This window comes from Bos taurus, chromosome 3 (assembly GCF_002263795.3).
Source record: "Bos taurus isolate L1 Dominette 01449 registration number 42190680 breed Hereford chromosome 3, ARS-UCD2.0, whole genome shotgun sequence".
In the NCBI taxonomy this organism is placed as follows: domain Eukaryota; kingdom Metazoa; phylum Chordata; class Mammalia; order Artiodactyla; family Bovidae; genus Bos; species Bos taurus.
In genome coordinates this window covers 91,407,133-91,432,506 of record NC_037330.1, presented here as the reverse complement: position 1 = coordinate 91,432,506, position 25,374 = coordinate 91,407,133, and the positions used below count along the sequence as shown (strand labels likewise).

At 44.9% G+C, this 25,374-nt stretch overlaps 1 protein-coding gene, 1 non-coding gene and 1 pseudogene across 2 annotated transcripts in view; 2 read left to right on the top strand and 1 right to left on the bottom strand.

Moving 5' to 3' along the window:
• DHCR24 (24-dehydrocholesterol reductase) overlaps nt 1–20,133 on the bottom strand; it is a gene marked incomplete at its 3' end in the record, with an annotated part of 32,648 nt that extends 12,515 nt beyond the window's left edge. Inside the window, 5 exon segments of the mRNA NM_001103276.1 lie at nt 3,886–4,149; nt 5,313–5,431; nt 6,081–6,186; nt 15,245–15,400; nt 19,841–20,133. Of these exon segments, the coding sequence (NP_001096746.1) occupies nt 3,886–4,149; nt 5,313–5,431; nt 6,081–6,186; nt 15,245–15,400; nt 19,841–20,071 (876 nt within the window). The 5' untranslated portion in view covers nt 20,072–20,133.
• On the top strand, nt 6,674–6,824 carry LOC112446109 (small nucleolar RNA SNORA8). Its single transcript, XR_003034181.1, has one exon. It is a non-coding gene; the product is annotated as a small nucleolar RNA SNORA8 (small nucleolar RNA).
• LOC132344904 (large ribosomal subunit protein uL22-like) lies at nt 17,201–19,844 on the top strand (annotated as a pseudogene).
• Nucleotides 20,134–25,374: the final 5,241 nt, after the last annotated feature.

Genomic DNA, 25,374 nt, shown 5'->3' with positions numbered 1-25,374 from the left:
CTGGGGGTGGGAGAGGCACCCAAGTTTTATGGGGCAGGTGAGATAACAGCCAGCTGGGGCTCAGCAAATGGACAGGAGGAAGCAGAGAGTGAAGGCCACATAGGAGAGGGGACCATTGGATAGGATAAGACAGGAACAGAAGCAAGAACAGAAGAACAGAAGCAAGGCCAGGGTCACTGGAGAATAAGCCTAGCATGGGCTAAATGCCCACAAGGGAGGCGGCTCCAGCACCCAATGTGTTCATTCTTTACCCCCTCCATGACCTTGTAGACACGCATTATCTCCTCCAAAACCTCCCACAAAAGAGGTGTCCCTGTCTCACTAACCAGGAGAAAGAATCATCAAGGTTAAAGAGACTACCCAAGGCCACAAGGCTGGCGAGAGGCAAGGCAAGGACTCAAGCACATCCCCTGTTGCAAAAGAACACCAGGGCTGGATGGCAGAGAACCTTGAATGGGAGGTTCTGGAATGTGGGCATTATTAAGAAAAAAACAGAAAAACAACTATTAATTTTTTTTCCTGAATCTAAAAGCAACACACGCTCCTGGTGAAAACCTTAGACACTGCAGAAATATGTAACCTGAAACAGAGACGCCCCTGTAGCCTCACCCTCCAGGGGGAACTACTGAAAGCTAATATGTGTTCATTAGGTTTTATTTTCATACACACACATGGGTTTATAGAAATGGGACTACCCTGTTCCTGCTGTTTGCCAGTTTGCTTTTTCCACTTTTGATGCACTAGGTTGATCCTGGCAGGTTACTTAACCTCTCCAAGCCTCATTTTCAGTATAGGCAAAATGGTTGGAAAGACTGAAACAGATAATATAGAAAGTGCAAAGCACAGTGACTGCCCACAGTAGGGGCACAGTATTCAGTTCCTGCGCCCTCTCAACGCCCTCAGCTCCTTGCCAGTTCCTTCCTCCCCAGAGCCAGGCAGCCTGTGCCTTCCATCTGTGGCAGCCAACACTTGCAGCCCATCTAGGTATCGCCTTGTGTGCAGGTCCACTCAGCTGAGAGGTCACTCTGCAGGGAGTAAACAGGACCACAAAGCACAGGCTTTGAGCCTGGGCTCAAATGCGCTAAAGAGCCTGTTGGTGCAAGTCAGTCAGAGCATGGAAGCAGAAGTCGCCATAGGCTGGCCTCCACCTGTGTATGCAGAGAGGAGTCAGGCACAACAGGAACAGAGCAATCTGACCTGACCCCAGGCGGGCCTGGCCCACATACATGGCAGTGGCACCAGCTGCTTGATGAACCCGAGACTTGGAGGTACCTACACACAGGTGCTCATGACTCATCAGGAACTATTTGTGTCAGAGAAGCCCAGGATGGTACGAGTCTCCCAGGGCACATGGCAGCCCACTGGCAGCCGAGAGACCACAGGAGCTCCAGTACCAGCCCGAGCACTCAGATTACAAGCCACTTCCTATCTCTGGGCCTCCCCTGTAAAATGGGTGTGGACCAGCTCCTCTCAGGATCTGCGGGGTGGACAGGCCCGCATCCTCACTGGGTGGGCAGTGCCTGGCACCCAGGGACAAATTCCTGAGCAGCCTGCTGAACAGGCATGTCGGGGGAATGCGCTCCTCAGATGACACGTGCACACGTCTCTGGCATCCACCACTCTCCCCCGGCCCAGTTCCCATGTGGAAACAGGGTCTTGTTCATGGGAACACTTTACAAAGGTCTGTGGCCTTAGGCCCAGGCCCTCTGCCACGGATACCAGGCAAGCCTCTGGAGAAGACCCTGGTCTTCTTGAGGAAGAAGAGAACTGGTCAGAGTGTTCAAACATTTTCAAAGCTAGGCAACCCCCTGGACACAATCTCAGCTTTAGGCATCTAACACATCAAAGAGATGACTTTTGGTGGGGAGATGGGAAGTGATTCCCCTTGGTTCCTGCCCTCAGCTTATCACCACTGGCAGTCTCCAGGGGAGTGCCTCAGAGGAGAGAAAACCTCTGGATGAGACCTCCTTGCCAGGTGACTAGGTTCAGATTCCGAGTGACACGCTGCCTGGGCTTTGGCCCAACCTGAGCTCAGGCAGAGTGAGCGCGTGGGGGCACCAGAGCGTCTGCGCTTGGTGTCCGAAGTCCTGTTCCTGCTCCCGGATCCTCATCCTCCAGTGCTCACTAGTGTCTCACTAGTAGGAACGGTGCTCGATCAAAGTTTGCAGATGATGCTAAATTCTAGAAGCAGGTATGAGGGTAACAAACACTCAACCAGGAGTCAGGGACCCAAATTTAAATCTGTCCCAGGCCTGCTGTGTGTCCTCAGAGAAGCCTCTTTCCCTCTCTGGACCTTCATGCCTTATTTGGAGAGTGAATCGTATCTGATGATTTTTGAGTCCCTTTTGATTTTAAAATGCTTTAAGTACATAGGGACCGATAAGAGCCTTAAGATGGCCTATCATTTGATTTTACTTTAAGGCATTACTCAAATTACAGGCGAAAGATGTCCACTGCTACGTTAATTAAAATAATGAAAAACTGGATGCAACTTTAATTCCAACTATGGGGCAGTGGTTTAGTAGATGACAGGGCATTTGCTCACTGCAACGTTTCTGCAGTCATTAAGTATGAAGGCAATGTAACTGACATGCAGAAGTGCTTATCACACTAAACCAGAAAACTAACAATTTTATACCAGTGAGCACAGCTGAAGACAAACCGAAGCTCTACAAAGAGATGGTAACGTTGAAAGTACCCGAGAACCGCAAGATAAAACGAGCTACTATTTTTAACCTTATCAGATTGGCAAAAATGAAAGAGTGATGCTATCCAGCACTGGCAAGAACGTGGAAGAAAGGTGTCCTCACGCACCACTGCGTTGCTGGAAGTGGATAGAAACACATGTTTTCCTGGGGGGCCACTGGTCGTATCTATCAACATTCAATGTGTTCAAACCCCTGGATCAGAAATTCCTTTTCTTGGACTCAGTCCTTCAGAAATGCATGTACAAGAGGCCAAGGATAGATGCGAGAGAATCTTCAATGTAATCTTAACTTGTAAGAGCAAAACATTTTAAGCAAAATACTCATTGGGAAGCAATTATTGGGTCAATTATTTGCAGGCAACAATGGAAATCATAGGACAATATGAGAGCGTGTGTTTGCACAAACACACATACACACATACAGGCCTCAAAGAGTGCAGTGTTACAAGGGGTTACTCTGGGTGCATGCTTGGGTAAAGAGATGCACTTTAACTATTTCAACACTGTTACATGACTTTGTAAAGGCTTTAAAAAAATCTATATATTGAAAGAGAGGAAATAAATCCGTCAAACAGGTTAGCAAGAGCTGGCTTGGGTCATGTTTATGCATGGAGCCTTTCTTTTTACTTCTGTATACTTTCCAAGCCTCTCATCAGACACAAATACTTTCTTAATGGACAAAGATTGGCTATTAAAAAATACACAGCAGGGTCTTCCCTGGTGGTCCAGTGGTTAAGACTCTGCCCTTCTACTTCCAGGGGTGTGGGTTCAATCCCTGGTTAGGGAACTAAGATCCTGCATGTTGGGTGGTGTGGCCAAAAATAAAATAATAAAACTTAAAAAAAAAAAATTACACAGTGTCAATCTGGATTCTGAAGCATAAGATCAATTACTTTGTCATCTTGTGGAAGTTAACATGGCCTCTTGGAACCTTAGTTGCCTCATCTGTAAAATGGGGCTACTGCGAGGATCAAAGATTATGCCTGTCCCTGGCAGGTGGTAGGGACAGAGGAAGTGGATGCTTTGGTCGCTGCCGAAGATGGCCAACTACTGATGCTGCTGCCTGAACCCCAGGTGGGCTGACCCAGGTCACACCCTTGAAAAGGGTGGCTGCCAGGGTCAGGGTGGGGATCTGACTCTGCTCCCAGCCTGCCCGGGCCATCCTCCTTCTGTCCTACCTTGCTGGGCTCTGCCTCGTCCGTCATGACCCCCGTCATGATGACGGCCTCGTGCAGAGAGTAGAGCAGCCCTTCCACGAAGTGGTTCTCCGGCTGCTGGGACTCGTGGGTGAACTTGTCACAGATGGCCTCCAGGCCGCGCACCGGCTCAAACCGCAGCTTGATGTACTTCTTGGCAGGGATGATGCGGATCTCGGCAGCCACCAGGAAGCCCAGAGTCCCGCAGGACCAGGGCACAGCGTAGAACAGGTCTGAGTTTTCCATCTGCGAAGCAGAGTGGACACATGCTGAACATCTGACCCCCGGACCCTGTACCACAGCGTGTCGTCAGCAGTGGGGTGCAGAGAACCCAGGGCCTGGGCTAAATCCCTGTCTTGGCACTACCTGTGTCAAGGGCAGGGAAGTAATTGAAGAATGTCTGTCTCCTCTCTCCGCTGGTAAACAGGTTAGAAGGCGGGGCCCAGGCGAGGGTTTAGGGAAATACACTGAACTGCTATGAATCCTCAAAGAGGTATGCCTTGTTCAGACCAGAACTCTTAAGCCTGGAGTCCTGCTCTGGTCTCTGTGAGGTCAACAGAGTGACTCTCAGAAACATTTACTTCTAAGGGATCACTGTTCCTCCCATCCCAGGGGCCCCCTCATATGCTCAGAGAGATCTGAGCTGATTTAAAGTTTCGATCCTGTCCTGCTCCTTAACTGTTTCCATCCTACTTGGGGCAGTGGAATTGCCTCTTTTCTCCAAAGCAGCCCCTCTTATTTTTCTCTACAACTCACCTCGGCATAGAGGGTTGATGCTTGGGCCTGACTTCAAGACAGTAGGGTGACCTGGATGGCTAAGGGCATTGACACAGGAGTCCAATAAGCAGGGTTTGAATCCCAGCCGTGTGGGATTTACTAGATATGTGATCTGGGGAAAGTTTATTAACCTCTCTGTGCTTTGGTTTCCTATGTGTAGAATGTGGCTAATAAAAGTTGTTGGTGTTGTTTAGTCACTAAGTTGTGTCTGACTCTTTTGCAACCCCATGGACTATAGCCCACCGGGCTCTTCTGTTCGTGGGATTTCCCAGGCAAGAGTACTGGAGTAGGTTGCCATTTCCTTCTCCAGGGTATCTTCCCAACCTAGGAACAGAACCTGTGTCTCCTGCATTGGCAGGAGGATTCTTTACCACTGAGCCACCAGAGAAGCCTGGCTAATAACAGTACCCATCTCATAAGATGGCTTAACAACTAAATGCTTCAATATACATGAAGCATTTATAACAGTATCTGAACACACCTCAGGGGCTATAGAAATCTGTTATTATCACGAATACAGACCTAGACTGGACAGGTGTACTTTAAACGAAGCACCCCCGGGGGAGATACCTCCCAGGGGTCCTTAATGCCCAGGGCAGGCTGGTGGGGACATCTCCCACCTCTGAACTCACCGGTGTACATCGCACAAAGCTGCCATCAGCCAAGACCAGCTCATAGGCGGTGCAGATGTGCTGGAACAAGCCATACCTATGGGACGAAGACTCGATGCCTGTGCCCATGATCAGTCCTCCTGCAGAGACACGTGTGTTAGCCAGGCAGAGCTGGAAGGGGTTGGGGGAGAGCTAGGAAAAGACACCTCGCTAGAGCCCGGGACGCTCACAGCATGAGAGAGGCACCTTAGGGCTGGCATATCTTAGGAGAGATGTCCCATCTCTGCAGATGTGGAGAGCAGGAGAGAGGAGGAAGGACTGAGATGTGAGCGTGAGGGCTTGTTTAGAGGTGGGGGATGGGTGGGAGACACACCACCACCTCTGGCCAGACCCAACTTAAGGCACATTCATTTCAACAGGAACCTTGATGGAAGGGGGGTTGGTTGGGTGGGGGAAAGCCTTGCAAACAGCTAAAGGACCTGAAGGGGTTTCCTTGGAGAAGAAAAGACTCTGGGACCTGGAATCCTATGGAAGGAGAGACTAGACTTGCTCTGTGTGTTCCACAGGGCAGACCTGGAGCAATGGGTGCATGTTACAGGGAAGCAGGTTTGAACCAGAGATTGAAACGTGCTGTCTGATAACACTTGGGGTTCAGACACATACTGGCAGGCAGTGTGCACCTGAACTTTGGAGCTGGGCAAGCTGAGACAGGGTGACTTCCGTCACAGATGGTATGAAAGGTGGGCCGAGGTCCCTTGGCTCTGATGCTAGGACTGTCTGAGGGCTTACCCACTGTGAGGTCATCCAGCTCGGGCAACACAGGCAGAGTCCAGCCAATGGAGGTCAGCAGGGCAGTCACCTGACCCATGGTCACCAAGGGCTCCACTCGGACAATCTATTGACACAGAAAAGAGACCCTGGGTCACAAGGAAGCTGTCAGGCTGAATGAGGGATTCTGCCTGCAGAAGGTGTTGTCCCAGACCTTCCCAAACAATCACCATGGGGATTCCTGGATGGCCTCTTACAGCCTCTTTCTAGAGCATTCCACAACCTCTAACTTCATTGAATGGGGCCTCTGGCACTGGGTTTGCTAGGGTTTAATTTTTATACTTCTATATTTATTTATAATTTAATCTTTATACTTAATACTTAGTTTATTTTTCTTCTAGAAGAAGAAATACTCATTTATTTGGAAGAAACAGCATACACAAAGAAGATAAAAATCATTAATCCTAGTTCTTTCAAGTATCAATTTTAATACTGACTATATCTCCTTTCAATATTTTTCCATGTATATCTATATTGCTATTTTTTGTTTTAATACAACACACACACAAACACACTTCTAACATGGACATTTTTGTCTTTTTATAAAAAAATTCTATACTGTGACATCATTCCTTGTCATTAAACGCTCCTGGAAAACACGATTTTTGTTCAAAGGACAGTACAATATTAATTCAGTATCTGGCATCACTGATTTGTTTACTTGGCTCTGTTCATGTTAGACCTGGTATTTCCACTGATACAGTATTCCTGTAATTTTTTACACTGTTCAGTTTAATATAACCTTCGAGGCAGATCCATCTTTTCTGACCCTAAACATGGTCTTAAAGTAAGCTGCTTGAGGAAAGTGAAAAGTGAAAGTGAAGTCACTCAGTCGTGTCCAACTCTTTGCAACCCCATGGACTGTAGCTTACCAGGCTCCTCCGTCCATGGGATTTTCCAGGCAAGAGTACTGGAGTGGGGTGCTATTTCCTTCTCCAGGGTATCTTCCTGAACCAGGGATCAAACCCAGGTCTCCCGCATTATAGACACTTTACCATCTGAACCACCAGGGAAGTCAAGCTGCTTGAGGAAAGTGGATCACAAAGATTGCAGTAGGGGAATTCTGAAGTGTGTCCATATTCCCCTGGAGATCAAAGAAGCCCAACTAAAAGAATTGTGGACCGACTGACATGAAAACTGTGGGTTGAGCAAAAATTATTTTTGAAAGGGGTATCTTGAAGATTATGACTCAGACATTGGAGGAACCAAGATGATTGGCAGTAGAAAAAATCAGACCATGTGAAATTCCTTAAAAATTTGTTGACTTGAATAATTTTGCCTGTGTCACCATAAAAACAAACTTTTACACTAAAAAAAAACCAGACACATGAATGTGTCATCAAGTGGTCTTCTGCTTCCCGTCAAGATGGAGCAAAAAGAACTAGTTTAACCGTACTGCCTAGAAAAAAAAGGACAAAATAAATGAAACAGGAATTTTCAACATAGTGAACATCAGACAATGAAGTTAATGATCTCAAAGAGACAGAAAATAAACAGGGTGAGTTCTGTGGCTGCCCCAGCTAGCCACCTGGAGTTAGGCAGTATAGGAAGGGGAGTCCTGTGGGCTCTGAGTTGAGGGCCCAATAAGACAAAGATGAGCAGAGTCTGCAGGACAGAGTACTGGGGAAGACAGAGCTGCAGAGAGAAAACTCTGAAGTACTGCCAAAGTGCCCACGGAATATTCAGCTGGGAACTGATGGGTACACAGGAGGAAATTACCCAAGGCTGAGGTCAGGGGAAGAGCCTGGAAGGTGACAGAGCCAGGGGCTCACACAGGGCAGGAAATACTATTCATTCCCACAATCCAGACTGGAAAACTTTATGACTCTTAGGGCAATGGGTGTAGTACTTCTAAGGGTCTTGCCTCAGCAGCAGGGAATAATTGCCCCTAGATTACACGCCACTTCAACCCCACCTGAACACTCAATACCCAACTAGGTCAAACTCTTTCCCAGTAACTCAGCTATATCTCAGAACAAAGCTCAGGAAGATTTACAGGGGTACAGAAATATTCAGCACCTGACAAGGTAAAATCCATGATGTCTAGAATCCAATCAAAGTTCACTAGGCATGCAGAGAGGCAGGAAAATTCAACCCATCCTGAGGGGAATAATCAATCTCTCTTGATAAAACAGACCCCAAACTGATAGATATTAGAATCAGCAAATAAGAGCATTAAAATAATTACTACTAATAATCCTTATGTTCAAAAAGTTAAGCAGAGATATTTAAAAGGCAGTAAAAAGATCCAAATCAAACTTCTAGAAATGAAAACCACAATGTTGGAGATGAAAAATACACTGGTTAGGATTGATGGCAAATTAGACACAGCAGAAGAAGACACTGTGCATTCTAATACACAGCAATAGAAACTGTCCAAAATGAAATATACAGTGCGGTGGGCGGGGGGGGGGGGGACTTTTATGAACAGCGTATCAGTGAGCTGAGCTATGAAACAACTTCAACTGGCCCAACTTATGTGTAATAGCAGTCCACAAGGAGAGAGGAAGAGAAAGAAAAACTACTTAAAGAAATAATGACCCTTGAATTTTAAAATACGATGAAAAATTATATGGCTCCCAAACACAAGAATTATGAAGAAAACTATACCATGACACATCATAATAATTGCTTAAAACTAGTTACAAAGAGAAAATCTTAAAAGCAGTCAAAGGAAAAAGGTATGTTACATACAAAGCATGAGAGATTTCTTATTAGAAATAATGCAAGTAAGAAGATGCTGGAGCATCTTCAAAGTACTGAAGGAAAAAGACCCGTCAACCTGGAATTCCATACCCACTGAAGATATCTTTCAGAAATGAAGGCAACCTCATAGCCCTTAGGATGGCTATTATTAAACACAAAACAAAAACAGAAAATTACAAGTGCTGGTAAGGATTTAGAAAAATTAAAACCCTTGTGCACTCTTGGTAGGGATGTTAAATGGTGCAATCACTATGGAAAACAGTACAGCCATTCCTTAAAAAATTAAGTAGAACTGCCAAGTGAGATAGCAATTCCACTTCTGGGTATATACCCAAAATAATTGAAAGTAGGGTCTTGAAATGATATTTCTACACCCATGCGCATAGCAGCATTATTCACAATAGCTAAAACATAGAAGCAACCCAAGTGTCCATGGATGAATGAATGCATAAGCAAAATGAAGTACAATATACAATGGGATATTATCCAACCTTAAAAAAGGAAGAAAATTCTGCAATATGCTATAACATGAATAAACCTCAAAGACATTTTGCTAAGGAAAATAAGCTAGTTATAAAAGGACAAATACTGTATGATCCACTTACACGAGGTACTTGGAGTGGTCAAAATTATAGAGACAGATAGTAGGAAGTGGTTGCCAGGGTCTAGGGAGAGGGAAGATTAGGGAGTTACTGTTTCACGGGTATAGAATTTCAGTTTTACAAGAGGAAAAGAGTTATGGCAACGGATGGTGGTAGTGACGGAATGACAGTCGCATGGATTTAATAGCACTGAATGACATGCTTAAAAACGACTAAGATGGCAGCTCCCTAGTGGTCCGGTGGCTAGGAATCTGCCTACCACTGAGGGAGACACGGGTCCGACCCCTTGTCTGGGAAGATTCTACCTGCCACACAGCAACTGAGTCCATGAGCCACAACTGCTGAAGCCTGTGCTCTAGAGCCCGTGTGTCACAGTAAGAGAAGCCACCACAACGAGAAACCCACACATTGCAATGGACAGTAACCCCCGCTCGCCGCAACTAGAAAAACCCCATACAAAGCAATGAAGACTCAGTGCAGCCAGAAATTAAGTAACTAAAGATTTTTTTTTTTTCAAGTGTCAAAGGAGGTTCTTCAGGCCGAAGGAAAATGAAAAAGATGGAAACATAAATCTTCAAAATGAAGAAATGGTAACTATACAGGTAACTATACAAGATTTTTCTTATTTAAATTTCTTTAAAAGATAACTACTAGTAACAATAATAATGTAGTGTGGGGCTTATAACACACATAAAAGGATGACAATAATAGCACAAAGGAGGGAGGAGAGAAATGGAAGCATATTAAGGTTATTACAGTACACATCAAATGGGGTACCATCACTTGAAGTAGATAGTGACAAGGAAAGTGTACGCCATAAATCCTAACACAACTGCTAAAATAACAAAGCAAAGACTTACAGCTTTAAGTCAACAAGAGCTAAAACAATCATAAAAACGATTCACTCATCCAAAAAAACAGACAGAAAAAGAGAACGCAGAACAAATGACACAAACAGAAAACAAAGGGCAAGGCAACAAATTTAAACTAACTCTTATCAATAATAACATTAAATGTAAGTAGCCTTAAATCTGAATTAAAAGGCAGAAATTCTCATGTTAGATAAAAAGCAAGACTTAATTATGTGCTATCTACAAGAAACTCTTTAAATATAAAGATACAAATAGATTAAAAGGAAAATGATGGAAAAAAAATACACCATGCTGCCACTTAGACAAAGTAGATTTCTGAACAAAGAATATGACCTAGGAATAAAACATGGCCATATGTTTACAGCAGCACTGTTTACAATAGTCAAAACACAGAAACAATTTAAATGTCCATTGACAGGTGAAAGGATAAAGAAGATGTGGTATATACATACCATGGAATACTGCTGCTGCTGCTGCTAAGTCGCTTCAGTCGTGTCCGACTCTGTGCGACCCCATAGACGGCAGCCCACCAGGCTCCCCCGTCCCTGGGACTCTCCAGGCAAGAACACTGGAGTGGGCTGCCATTTCCTTCTCCAACGCATGAAAGTGAAAAGTGAAAGTGAAGTCGCTCAGTCGTGTCTGACTCTTAGCGACCCCATGGACTGAAGCCCACCAGGCTCCTCCATCCATGGGATTTTCCAGGCAAGGGTACTGGAGTGGGGTGCCATTGCCAGGGAATACTACTCAGCCATAAAAAAGAGTGAAATAATTCCATTTGTAGCAATATAGATGGACATGCTGCTGCTGCTGCTACTAAGTCACTTCAGTCGTGTCCGACTCTGTGCGACCCCACAGACAGCAGCCCACGAGGCTCCCCCGTCCCTGGGATTCTCTAGGCAAGAACACTGGAGTGGGTTGCCATTTCCTTCTCCAACAGATGGACATAGAGATTATCATATTAAGTGAAGGGAGTCAGAAAAATACCATATGATATCACTTATATGTGGAATCTAAATTATGACACAAATAAACATATCTATGAAACAGAAAACAGACCCACAGACACAGAGAACAGACTTGTGGTTGCGACAGGGGAGGGAAGGATTGGGAGCTTGGGATTAGCATATGCAAACTATTATACACAGAACAGATAAATAAGGTCCTATGGTACAGCACAGGGGACTACATTCAATATCCTGTGATAAACCATAATGGAAAGGAATATGAAAAAGAATACATATATATTTATATAGAGACACACAGCTTGACTTCTCTGGTGGTTCAGATGGTAAAGCGTCTGCCTATAATGCGGGAGACCTGGGTTCAATCCCTGGGTCAGGAAGATCCCCTGGAGAAGGAAATGGCAACCCACTCCAGTACTCTTGCCTGGAAAATTCCGTGGACGGAGGAGCCTGGTAGGCTACAGTCCATGGGGTCGCAAAGAATCGGACACGACTAAGTGACTTCACTTTCACAGAGACACACACAACTGAATCATTTTGTTGTACAGCAGAAATTAACACATTGGAAATCAATTATACTTTACATTTAAAAATGACACATATACACTTATCTATGAAACAAAAACACTCACAGACAGAGAGGACAGACTTGTGGTTGCCAAACCGAGTGGCAGGGCAGATGGATGGATTGAGAGTTTGGAATTAGTAGATGCAAACTATTATATTTAGAAAGGATAAACAACAAGGTCCTACTGTATAGCACAGGGAACTATACTCAGTATCCCATAATAAATCACAATGAAAAAGAATATGAAAAAGAATATATACATATAGTTGGGTCACTTTGCTGTACAGCAGAAATTAACACGACACTGTAAACAACTGGTCTTCGATAAAAGAAATTTTTTAAAAAAGGTAATTCACAATGATAAAGGGATCAATTAATCAAGAGGAAATAAAAATCCCAAGCATTTGTATACCTACTAACAGAGCTTCAAATTATATAAGCAAAGCTGTAAGAAGTGCAAGAGATAAAAACAAATCTATAATCACAGAGATTGCAATATTGCCCTTTCAATAACTGATAGAATAAGTAGAGAGAAAATTTCATAAGGATATAGAAAACTTGGACAACACTATCAACCAACTTGACCTAATTGAGACTTATAGTACACATCATCCCCAAACAGAATATACATTCAAAAATGAAAAAAAAAAAAAGGTTCAAAAACAAAAAAAAGGTACAAGGAACATTTATCAAGTAGACTGTATTCTAGCCCATACAGTAAGTCTCAGTAAGCCAAAAAGCATTTTAATCATATAAAGTATGTTTTCTGACAACTGTATTAAATTAGAAATCAGTAATAGTAAGATCTCTGGAAAATTCCTAAGTATTTAGAGACTAAATAACATGCTTCTAAAAAACCTCTGGGTCAAAGCAGATATCAAAAACGAAACTAGAAAGTAATTTGAATTGAATGAAAATGAAAAGGTAAGATATCCGATTTGGGGACAGCTCTAAAACAGTGCTTAGGGGGAAATTTATAGCACTAAACATCCATAATAGAAATAAAGAAATGTCTAAGTCAATGACCTCAGCTGTTACCTTAAAAAACTAGACAAAGAAGAGTAAAATTAAATCCAAAGTCAGCATAAGAAATTAGCAAAGATCAAAGTGGAAGTCAATGAAATAGAAAACCAAAAAAAAGAGAGAGAGAAAAATCAATGAAACCAAAAGCTGGTTCTTTGAGAAGATCAGTAAAATTGATTAACTTCTAGTCAGATTGCTAAGGAAGAAAAGGGAGCAGACACAAATGATCAGTATCAGAAATGAAAGACACGACATCACCACAGATTCTATACATGTCCACAAGGCAGTAAGGGGATATTACGAATAACCTTACGTCAATCAACTATACAACTCAATGAAATAGACAAATGCCTTCAGAAACACAAACTGCCAAAGCTCACCAAGAAGAAACAAATAAATTGAAGAGCCCTATATTTATTTTAAAAAAACTTAATTTGTAGTTAAAAACTTGCTTGCAAAGAGAACTCCAGGTTCAGAGGGCTTCCCTGGTTAATTCCACTGACTTTTAAATAAACAAAACCAATTCTATACAAACTCCTCCGGAAAAGTGAAAAGGAAGGAAAAATTCCCAACTCATTATTTTGGACTTACTAATATAAAGCTATAGTATTCAAGACAATGTGTTCTTGGCATACAGACAGGCAAACAGATCAACAGAACAGCAGAGTCCAGAAAAAGACCTGAAAATACGGACAACTGATTTCAGCAAAGGTGCAAATGCAATTTAGTGGAGAAAGGATTGTCTTTTCAACAAAAGAAGCTGGAACAATTGGAAATCCACATGCAAAAAAAAATTCTGGACCCATATCTCATATCAAATGCAAACTCAAAATGAATCATAGTTCTAAGTGTAAACCCTAAAAGTATAATACTTCTGGAAGAAAACAGAAGAGAAAACCTTTAAGACATGGAGTAGGGCAAGATTTTTTAAATAAAACATTAAAAGCACAATCTATAAAAGAAATTACTAAACTGGACTTCGTCAAAATTAAAACAACTTCTGGTTTTCAAAAGACAAGCCAAAAACACCAGGGGAAAATATATGCAAACCGCATATCTGATGAAGGCCTTGTTTCTAGAATACACAGCGAGAAAACAAACAACCCAATTAAAAATTTTTAGCAAAAGACTTGAACACGTACTTCACCACAGGCATAAAAACAGCAAATATGCACATGAAGAGATGCCCAACATCATTCATTAGTCATTAACAGTTAAAAATCACACTGAGATACCTACAACAATTGAATGGCTAAAATTAACTATACCAAGTTTACAATGATATGGAGCAACTAGAACACTTGCGGAGATGTACATGTTACAACTACTTTAGAAAATAATTTGGCAGTTTCTTCGAAAGTTAAACATACACCTACCATATGACCCAGGGGCTCCACTGCCGGGTATTTACCTCAAAAAAGGGCAAATGTCCACACAACAGTTTGGACTATATCCAAATGTTCCTCACCCTTTTACTTGTAATAGACCCAAACTGGAAACAACCCAAATGTCCATCAATAAGTGAAAGGATAAACAAGCTGTGATTGGAATACCACACAGCAATAAAACAGTGTACTTCTAATACATGGATGAATCTCAGAATAATTATGCTGAGTGAAAGAAGCCATACAAAAGAAGAGAGGGTACATGGTACATGTTCTATGTATAAAAACTCTATGTACAGTTTATTATATGTCAAGTATATGCCAATAAAGCTGTTAAGGGGGAGGAAAAGGCACAGGGAAATTAAGTAACTTGGACAAGGCGTCACAACAAAATGCTATCATGTGGATATACCATATATAACAACTCCCTACTATTGAATATCATATTGTCTTTGATTAAAAATAAAGTTGTAATATAATATCCCTCTCTTTCTCTGTTGTCTTTATTTCCCTTTTCTGAGAGCCCGGTTTCAAGTAGTAGAAATACTAGATAGACCAAAGAGGATGCACACATTTAGGGCTATTAACAAGTGGGTCCCCAGAAAGCTTGGAATGAGGCCTATCCTCTGAGCTACCTCCACAGTCCCATTTTCACCAGCACACTTCCTTACTGGGAAGAGGTAAACAGGTTCATTCTTGCCCATGATTTCCCCATCCCTGTCTTCTGTGGAGTGGCAGATAAACAAAGAATCGCCCTGAGCTCTCAGTCTGCCCGCCTGTGAGATGGGGCTATGACCAATCTCTTCCAAAGCTGTGACCAATCTCTTCCAAAGCTGTGAGGCTCTGCAGGATGACAATGGTGGGCAGAGCCTTCTATGATGACCGAGGGCCTTGGTCCTGTTCACTCTGGGATGCCTTTGGTTAAAATTATCTCCCTGTGAGTCATTTGCACCAGGGGCAGTGCCCCACCCACTCCCAGAGCCAGAGAACCATGCCACTTCTCTCACCTGTTTCTTGGTGTCCACCTCCAGAATGTCCATCAGGTTGATCATTATGTTTTTGTGTGTCTTCTTGTACTTCCCAACCCGCAGTGAAACAGTGAGCCAGCCAGGTCGCCCCGTGCACATGAAGGTCTTGCTGCCCTGCTCCTTCCATTCCCGCACCTGCAGACACGAGCAGAGGCTGAGCTGGCACCCGCAGGGATCCTCTGGCAGCTTATAGCCCTGCCTTCAGCAGAAGGGGCGGGGAACAGTGCCTTCACTTGTCAGCAACCATTTACAGAGGCCTGAATCCTTCCAGACACCTGGGGGAGTGGGATGATGAAAGGCCCACTGGCCTTACCCTCTGGACTCTCCTTGGCTAGTGAGGCCGACAGAAAAGTCAAAGTGTTGCTACACCACAAAGCAAAATGAAGAAAGAGCTGGAAAGCAGGATCAAAGTGCTTTGAAAACATTTATTCTAACTGCAAAGTTCAGGGCAGGTGTTATATTGGAAATAATAACAACCACACAGGGACAGAGGAGCCTAGTGGGCTGCCGTCTACGGGGTCGCACAGAGTCGGACACAACTGAAGCGACTTAGCAGCAGCAGCAGCACACAAATGGTAACTATTGGGTTGGCTGCAAAGTTCGTTCAGGCTTTCACGTACCCAGCAAATTTTTTGTTCAACCCAGTATCTACTAGCTGCACCCCCTGCGCCAGGCACCTGTTGTGTCTTGTTTCATTTAATTCTCACAACAACCCAGGTGTTTGGGATGATCTGCCTCCTTTTGCAGATGAAGAAAATGAGAGGCAAAATAACTTGCCCAACATTATGCAACTGCTGAAGGGCAAAGCCCAGATTCACCATCAGATCAGATCAGATCAGTCGCTCAGTCGTATCCGACTCTTTGCGACCCCATGAATTGCAGCACGCCAGGCCTCCCTGTCCATCACAAACTCAGGACTACCCAACTTCAGGCCTGGAAGGATAAACGGGCTTATATTAATTGGCAACAGAGTAACAGCTAACACTTACTGAAGCTGATGATGTGCCAAGCCCTGTTCTAAGCATCTGTGCGTATTAACTCATGTATCACTCTGAGCAGGAGGAGACCAGCAAAGGAGGCCAGACTCACCATCAGACATGGAAGGAAGAACTTCTGCTAAAGCTCTGCTATAAGTGACCCGAGCACAAAACACACAGAACAAACGGCTCAGGAGGAACATGGGAGGAAGCAAACCCTTCTTGCTGATGGAAAATGGCAGGGAGGTGGACATCTGCTGCTGTGACCTGCGACCATCCATGTCCTCTTCATCTGCTTCTAACAGTCCCATCTTTCTTTGGTCCGGGTGATGCTGATTGCCCCCAGAGATGGGCATGTGACTGAGGTCTGACTCCATTCCCCTGGCCACAGTGACCAGTTCAGGGACAGGCCTATGATCCAAGTTAAGCCAATGAAGACCAATTCCAGAAGAGGGCCTCTCACTTTACAGGAGTTGCTAGGCTGGCTGGATATAAGCCAGACACTGCTGGGGCCCCTGCAGGGAGACAGCCTCCCTGAGAATGAAGTCAACTCAGAACAAAGCAGAGCCAAGAATGACAGCTGGGTGGAAAGACAGAGACTGATGCTGGATCCAGTGAGGTCTGAGCCGCTTTTTTTCCTGGACTTTTCTCTCTTTTTTTGGCCAGACCCTGTGGCAGGTGGGAATCTTAGTTCCCAGACCAGGGGTCGAACTCGTGCCTCCTGCATTAAAAACTCAGAGTAAGGGCAGAGTCTTAACCATTGGATTTCCCGGCAAGTCCTACTTCGGGACTTTTCAAGACCTGGGTCAATAAAGTCCCCTTTTGCTCAAGCCAGTTGGAGCTGAGTTTCTGTCACTTGCAATCGAGAGTCCTAGAATAGGCTGCACTGAAACTCATCAGGCAACATGGGGAAGCTCAACATGGGGAAGAACTGTTCTGCGATCAGAGAGGCCAGAGTCCCATGTGAAGCAGAGGTTTTGCACAGAGGGGTGTAACTGAGGAAGGGATTCCTATGAGTAGGGTGTGTGACCAAGCAGACTTTGCCCCTGCCCAACTCTGCAGTCCCAGGACTTAATACAAACCTGGAGGTGGGCAGGATGCATTGGGAGAGCTGCATGCAGCCAGGAATGGGAACTGGGGGTGGAGGACGGGACTGGAACTCCTGTTGTTCCAAGCTGGAAACACTGGTTGGGATGGATTCTGATGGGAGCCAACCAAGATTTTGGGCAGGGAGGTAATCCTGTGGCACCATGCCCTTATGGCAGGGCAAGCCAGAGAAAGGTGGGCAGGGCCCAGGAAATGGGCAACTGGTCAGGTAGCTATCACCACTTTCCAGGAGTGAGGCAACAGAACCAGACCTCCAGGGTAGAATGGAAAGGATTGGGAAAGAAGCAACGTCAGAGTTCAGGTTCAGAGATTGCGCTGACCTGGCTTCCAGACCCATTTACTAGCTATACCATCTTAGGCACATGACTCACAGTTTGAGTCTCAATATATTCTCCATCTGTAGAACAGGTGCAAGATCTCCCAGGGTGGTCCTTTTCTGGTAAGTGGCCAGAGGTGACCTCTGAAAATGGTTTACTATTTACTTGACCCAGAAAACTCCACAAAATTATGCAACTCAAGAGGCTTGAACCTTCGTGTTCACTTTAAGAACACCCGTGAAACTGCCCAGGCCATTAAGAGTATACATATCCGAAAAGCCACCAAGGATGTCACTCTACAGAAGCAATGTGTGCCACTCCGCCGTTACAATGGCGGAGCTTGTAGGTGGGCCCAGGCCAAACAGTGGGGCTGGATGCAGGATTGGTGGCCCAAAAAAGAGTGCTGAATCCTTACTGCACATGCTCAAAAGTGCAGAGAGTAATGGTGAATTTAAGGGCTTAGATGTAGCTTTTCTGGTCATTGAGCCTCAAGACGCAGCTCAGGACTTACAGAGCTCTTGGTCGGATCAACCTGTACGTGAACTCTCTCTGCCATACTGGGATGATCCTTACTGATAAAGAGCAGATCGTTCTTCAACCAGAAGAGGATGTTGCATGAAAGAAGAGGATACCCCAGAAGAAACTGAAGAAACAAAAACTTATAGTCCAGGAAGAAGTGCCACCAAAAAAGTAATAAATGCAAAAACCCCCACAAAGACCTATCAGCAATGCGGTGAGGATGAAAAATAATGAACATCAGTGGCACAGAGTGTGGCACAGGGTAGGGCCACAGCAGTGGGTTGGTCTGGCAAGACTCCTTGTCTTCCTGTCCCTAATGTTGCTGTTTAGTCGCTCAGTCATGTCCAACTCTGTGACTCCAGGGACTGACTGTTGTAGCCTGCCAGGCTCCTCTGTCCATGGGATTCCCTAGGAAAAAAATACTGGAGTGGGTTGCCATTTCCTTCTCCAGGGGACCTTCCTGACCCAGGGATTCTGCATTGCAGGAAGATTTTCTACCACTGAGCCACTGAGGAAGCCCTTTGGTTTAGCTTAGGTTCAGAAGTGCTCACTGCGCTGCTTTGGGCCAGGACTCATTGGACAGAGAGGAGTCAGCAGTCTGCCTTCAAGGAGCTCACACTCTGATAGGGAAGATAAGCAGGGAAATTGAGAATCTGAGCACATAGAAAGAACTAGGAAACAGGACCGAAAGTCGGGAGGGCTCTGGAGCTGTGACTAGCTGTGACTAGCACAATCCATGGCAGCCTGAGTAAAGGGCTTCCAGATGCTGCCTGCTCCCACGGGGTCCAAGGTCTATCCCTCCCATCGGTGGCTCTCCGCATTCGTCTTCACGCTCTTATCGGCAGCACTCAGCCAGCAGCAAACAGAACATGGAGGCTGCAACACCTGTGGTGAGGGTGGCTGCAGGAAACAGAAGCTCTGTGCAACCCGAGGCCAGTAAGAAAGGAACATACGGAGGGGCAGAGGGCGCCAAGAAACTGCCCAGGCCTGATGTTCATACCTGATGTCCATTCTGGCGATGGCACAGAAGGAAAAGGCTCGGCTGTGAGCTGCAGCAGGCGTACGGGTTCTGTGAGCGCTGACATAGGGAAGGACACTGCCTTCTTGAGTGAGCGCCTGGCGCAGGGTCTCCGAGGCTCCCCACCCTGGTGTGGTGCTACCTTCTTTAGTCACTTTAGTCCTCTAATCTAAGCGCGTGAAAAGCTCCTAGCTACAGAGTAAACTCCAAACTGAAGCCCCCGCCCGCAACCTAGCTTCAAACTGACTTTCGGACCGTCAGCCCCTCCCCTTATATGCTCACACGTTCCCCGGATCATTCCCGCTACTTCCCAGTCACCAGCGCCAAGTGCACTTCCTTGAAGCCCGGCTCCTCCTCTGAAACCATCTGGGCCTGGTGAGAGCTACCTAAGTACGATTCTTTACATCTCGCCAGATAACCCGCCCGTACTCTGCACACAGTAGGCACTCCATAAATGTCGGAGCAATGTTCTATTCAACGCCTTTGCTTACTCCGTTCCCTCTCAGGAAGCACCCCCGCCCCCATCACATTTCTGTTGAGTTCAAATCTCGCTCAAATGCCACCTCTTCAAGGAAGCCCTTGCTCCGCGCCGCGCACCACTTTGCGCCTGGCTCCCGCCCCACCCGGCGCCGCTCACCTGTTTCTGGATGTCCCGCACGCGCTGTTCGTGCAGCCGCGGTGCGCTGCTGAGCTTGAACACCACCCAGGCGCGCACGTAGTAGTAGATGTCGAAGATGAGCGAGAGAGGTAGGAGGAAGAGGCACACAAACACCCAGCGCTGGTGGATGAGAACGAACTCCAGCCCCTTCACCCGAACCCAGAGCAGGAAGAGCAGCGCGCACACGGCCAGCGACACAGCGGGCTCCATGGTGGAGCCGGTGGCACGCCGCACGCGGGAGGCGGTTTGCGGGCTCGCGCCGCTTGTCACCGCCACCGGCTCCTCGCCTGCTTGCACTCGCAGCCGCCCGCCTCCGGCTCCCCGCGAGCCTAAGGACCCCTCGCCGTCTAGCGATTGGCTCGGGTCGCAAAGGTTCGGTGGGCCGAGACCCTGGTGGCGACCAATGGCGAGCCGCGCCGGGGATCGGACCAGGAACCCGCTGATTTTATTGGCTGCGGGAGCCTGTCCGCTCCACCCTCTTCTCCTCTCGGACACGCTGGGAGGGGGTGGTCGGGGACCAGCGTGCTGGAGGGGTCTGCTGCGCTCTGGTCTGCGGGGGTCTTCGGGAGCGGGCTGCGGGATTCGGATGTCCAGGCCCTGGAAACTGAGGAGTAGCCCCAACACCGAGGGGAGCGGTTGCAACCTCCACCCCTCCTCCTTAGGTGGCGCCTCTTCGAGAGCCGCGTTAAGCAGTCATGCGTAGGGTTACCTCCCAGGGTGTCGGTTCTGGGCGTCCCACGCTCTGGGATCGATCACCCTGCACTTTGGCCGAGGATGCCCATCTGGGCCAGGGAGGGTGGAAAACTGGCCTTGAAGTCCACGGGTCAAGTCAGTCTACCCTCAAGGCCAAGAAGCGCACCTTTTCATTTTTCCAGGCGCTTTCTCTAATTCGAGTTACGCAACAGTTCGGCGCGGCGGGTAGTTATGAACCCATTTTATGGACGAGGAAACATCCTAGAAGGATGAGGCCTGCCTCTGGAGGACTTTCGAAGCGCAGGCTAGGGCTGGCGCCCTTCCCCCTCTCCCGCTGGACTGAGCGGAAGGGGAAGACTTGAGGAAAGGACTAAAGGAAGGAACCGGCTCTGTAAACTTCTAGCGCCCTCTCTACCAGGCAGTGTTGCAGACACTGGCGCAGGGTGGTGAGCATAGCAGATGGCCCTGCCCTCTTGGAGGAGCTAATCCAGAGGAGCACGACTGTTACCAGCAAAAGCTTAAATCCAGTATCATTTGCATTCCACAGGATCCTGCAGAGAGACAATTATTTCTGAAATTTTAGGAAGTGTAGTTTTTTTTTTTTTAATTTCAGAAGCCTAGCATGACTCACTAGGCCTTTCACTGGCTCTGCTTACCTCCCCACTTTCCTTTTTCACCTTTGCCCTAACAGGCACTCTTTAGCGGTTGCCGGGGACCCCCATCCCTCATTTCAGGCCTTTGATCAAGCTGACACCTCTGGCATGCCCTTTGCCATTCTATTCGTAGCTAACATTACAGGTCCTTGAAGTCAGCTCAGGGCCACCTCTAAAACTACATGTCCTTCCCCTTTCAGGTGCCCATAAAATAGAGTGCGTCTATTCTGTGTCATGGGGCTTCCCTGGTTGGTTCAGTGGTAAAGAACACCTGCCAATGCAGGAGACATGGATTTGATCCCTGGGTGGGGAAGATTCTCCTGGAGGAGGAAATGGCAATCCACTCCAGTATTCTTACCTGGGAAATCCTGTGAACAGAGGAGCCTGGTGAGCTACAGTTCATGGGGTTGCAAAAGAGTTGTATTCTGACTTAAGAGACTCAGTAACAACAATATTCTATGTTACAATTCTTTTATATTATTTCATAGCCATCTCTGGGTGTCTCTCACCATCACAGACTGTATTTCCACTTTCTAGCATAATACTTGGTGCACAGTGGACATCCCAGTGTTTGCTGACCAATGAATGAGTGAAGAATGTAGATAGAGGCTTGAACATTCAAAGATCAAAATCAAATAGTGAGAGGGTATTTGCACTGGGTTTCAAAAATGAATCATCTAGACCTGTACAGTCTTAACACAAGAGCTACCAGCTACTGGTATGCGGCTGGTCCAGACTGAGACATTTTCAGTGTAAAACACGAACTGGATTTCAAAGACAGTACAAAAAAGAGAATGCAAAATACCTCGTTATTAATTTTGACTTTGATTATTTTCCTTTTTAAGACTGAATAATATTCCATTTTTTAAGGTACCACAGTTTGCTTATCTGTTTATCCATTCATGGACACTTGGGTTGCTTCTATGTTTTAACTCTTGTGAATAATTTTGCTATAAACATGGATGTGCAAATATCTTTCTGAAACCTTGCTTTTAATTCTTCTGGCATGTATCCAGAAGTGGAATTGCTGGATCGTATGGTAATTGTGTGTTTAATTTTTCAGCTGCCGTATTGCTCCACTGTTGCTGTCCCAATATTTGTTGCTTTCTATTTTTTTTTTTTTGACAGTAGTCATCCTAATGTTTGTGAGGTAGTATCTCATTGTGATTTTGATTTGCATTTCCCTATTGATTAATGATGTTAAATGTTTTTTTCATGTGCTTTTTGGCTATCCCTATGTCTTCTTTAGAGAAATGTCTATGAAATCCTTTGCCTATTTTGAATGGGTTTGTTGTTGTTGTTGTTGAGTTTTAGGAGTTCTCTATGTACTTTAGATATTATCCTTTATCAGATATACGATTTCTCCAGTTCTGTGAGTTGTTGGGCCCATTAATTTTTGCCCAAATCAAGGAAGCTCTCTTTGATAAGGAGTCTACTCACAAATTGTTGTTAATAAATGTGTATTATTTTCATGGAAACCTAGTTATAATGCTTAGGAATAGGATGTTCTGGTTAACAAGTACTCAGGTTAACCGGGAATTAAGCAAAATCCCTTTTACAGTTTGGCCATGTAACACTCTTTTTAAAATGTGAATGAATAGACCCTAAACAACACAAATAATTTTACTTATTAAGGAGGTCAGTAAACACCAGAGTTCTAACAAAGAGCATTTTATTATATTTTTACAGAACAGCTACTGAGATCATTCTGGTCTTTATAACCAGTCTGAGGACTGGCAATGCAGAGAACTGTTAATCTGAGTTTTTAATAAATGGGGACATTTAGACATAGAGATCTTAAGAGACTTGCCTGATCAGTGTCTTAGTCTAGTGAATAGAGAAGTCCAGATATGGCTCCCATCTTGTGGATCTTTCCATCACTTGAATCTGCTCCCTTGATTATTATGTGAAACATCATTTCTTATGGTTAGGATCTAGATATACAAAGTGGAAGCTTTAGAATAGAGTTTCTTGAAATGTATTCTGAGACAATCCACATCAGATTACTGGCTAAAATGCAGATTCCTGAATCCCACCACACCCCACTGAATCAAAATCTCCCTAGGTGAGGCCCAAGAGTCAGCTTTTAAAAAAAGTCTCCAAGTTATGCTTACATGTGCTAACATTTAGGAGATTGGATTAAATATGTATTGACTCTGAAATGTCTCTAAGAATATTTATCTTTGGTTTTAAATGAAGCCCTAGTGAGATTGTTTTTCCTTGCAAAGTGCAGTTTTTGCCTAAAAGTCCAGTTTATCTAGAAAACTATAATAAGAAATAAGAAAACTGTAATCTCGCATCTAGATTATCAAGACTTTGCTTGTTTTATCACCTTGAGTGTCTTAAGAACAGTAAGCAGTTTTTGAAGTCTCCAGGACAAGACTTTAACTCCATTCTAGGGGAGCTGGCTTTCTTATGCTAGTGGTCAGAGTCATTCATTCTTTGATTTACTCAGTTTCTCACTGGTCATGCTTTCTAACTCAAACACCAGCAACAACAAGGGTGTTTATTTTCTCATATAGCCAAAAGTCCTAGTGTAGATTGACCCAGAGTTGGTTAAGTCATTGGCTCAATGACAGCTTGAAAGACATTATTCTTCCTGTTCTGCTTACTCTGTCTTTCCTGGGTTAGCTTCCCAGATAATGGCCAGAGTGATCACGGTTCGAGGAGATCCATCAGATACAGCAACATCCTGGGGGAAAAAGGGGGATCATTCTTAGATGGATATTAACCATATATTCAGTAATTGTTGACATGCAATAATTGTGCAATGTACTGGGGATACTGTAGCGAACTAGATACAGCCATTGCCCTGACAGATCATTGTGAAGGACCTGGACAGATGAATAGGCAATTGTGAAACAGTGTGTTAAGTACTATGGTAAGGAATTATAGGGTTCTATGAAAGCACATGAAGAGTTGTATTTTATATGTATGTGTGTATATACAGATGACCCTTGAACAACATGGGTTTGAACTGTGTGAGTCTACTTATATGTGGATTTCTTTCATTAAATATATACTATAGAACTATCTGATTCCCAGTGGATTGAATCTTGTACTTCCCTCAAATGGCTTATCATCAAAAGACAACTAAAGTTCCCATAAACATCTTCCTAGATATAACTCTGGCCCCATATACATATACATACATACATAATTCCCTGAAGGTCAATTCAATGAGAGCTTTACAATTTGCTTTATAAAAAATTAACCATAAGCTATAGACATTTAAAATGGTTTCCTTATATTCCAAAGTATGTGTGTGTGTATGTGTACAGGTGTGTGTGTGTGGCTTAACTTATTTAATCAATCCTCTGTTGAAGGATCTTTATTTTGTCATGACAGGCAAAGTTCCAGTGAATTTCGTTATCATCCATGTTTTTGAACACAGTCCACAAGTTGCACATTCAAGGAACAAGGGACTTCATGAGGTCCAAAGCCTCCTACTCAAAATGTGGTTGTTGGACTGACCGCATTGGAATCACCTGGGAGATTGGTAGAAATGCAGAACCTTAGACTCCACCCTGGACTGACAGAATCAGAATCTTCATTTTAACAAGATCTTGTCTGGGGGAGAAGGGGACAGTTTCCCTGACAAACCTGAAAAGTGAACAGATACAACGCAGGCAACAATTTGGGGTGAGACTGGTCAAGATGGAGGATATAGCCTCTTGGAAGGAAGGCCCTGGGCCTGGGAGGACACATAGGAAGAAATCCTGTGTGGCTGGAGCTTAAGGAAAGAAGAGTGGAGGAGGCAGGCAGGAGCCAGACCATGGTACTGACTCTGCACTTCACTTGGGAGCCAGAAAAACTATTAAAAATTTCAGAGTAATATACTCAGAATTTTATTTTAACAAGCAACCTGTATAAACAACAGTATTTCCAGGTTTCGTTGCATCTAAGTTTTCTCTTTTTTGGCTGTGCCACACAGCTTGCAGACTGTTAGCTCCCTGACCAGGACTGAATCCATGAGTGAACCTCATGAGTGGTCCAATTACACAGAACACTTAAAAAGGAGAGAAAATGTTTCTGGCAGAACAGAAGAGAAAAAGGAGAGGAATTGAGCACTGTTGAATCAGGTCAGGCATGACATCCATCATCTTAATATAACTTTCAAAACAATACTGTAAATTAGGCCTTGATGTGCCCTTGATGTGTCAGTGT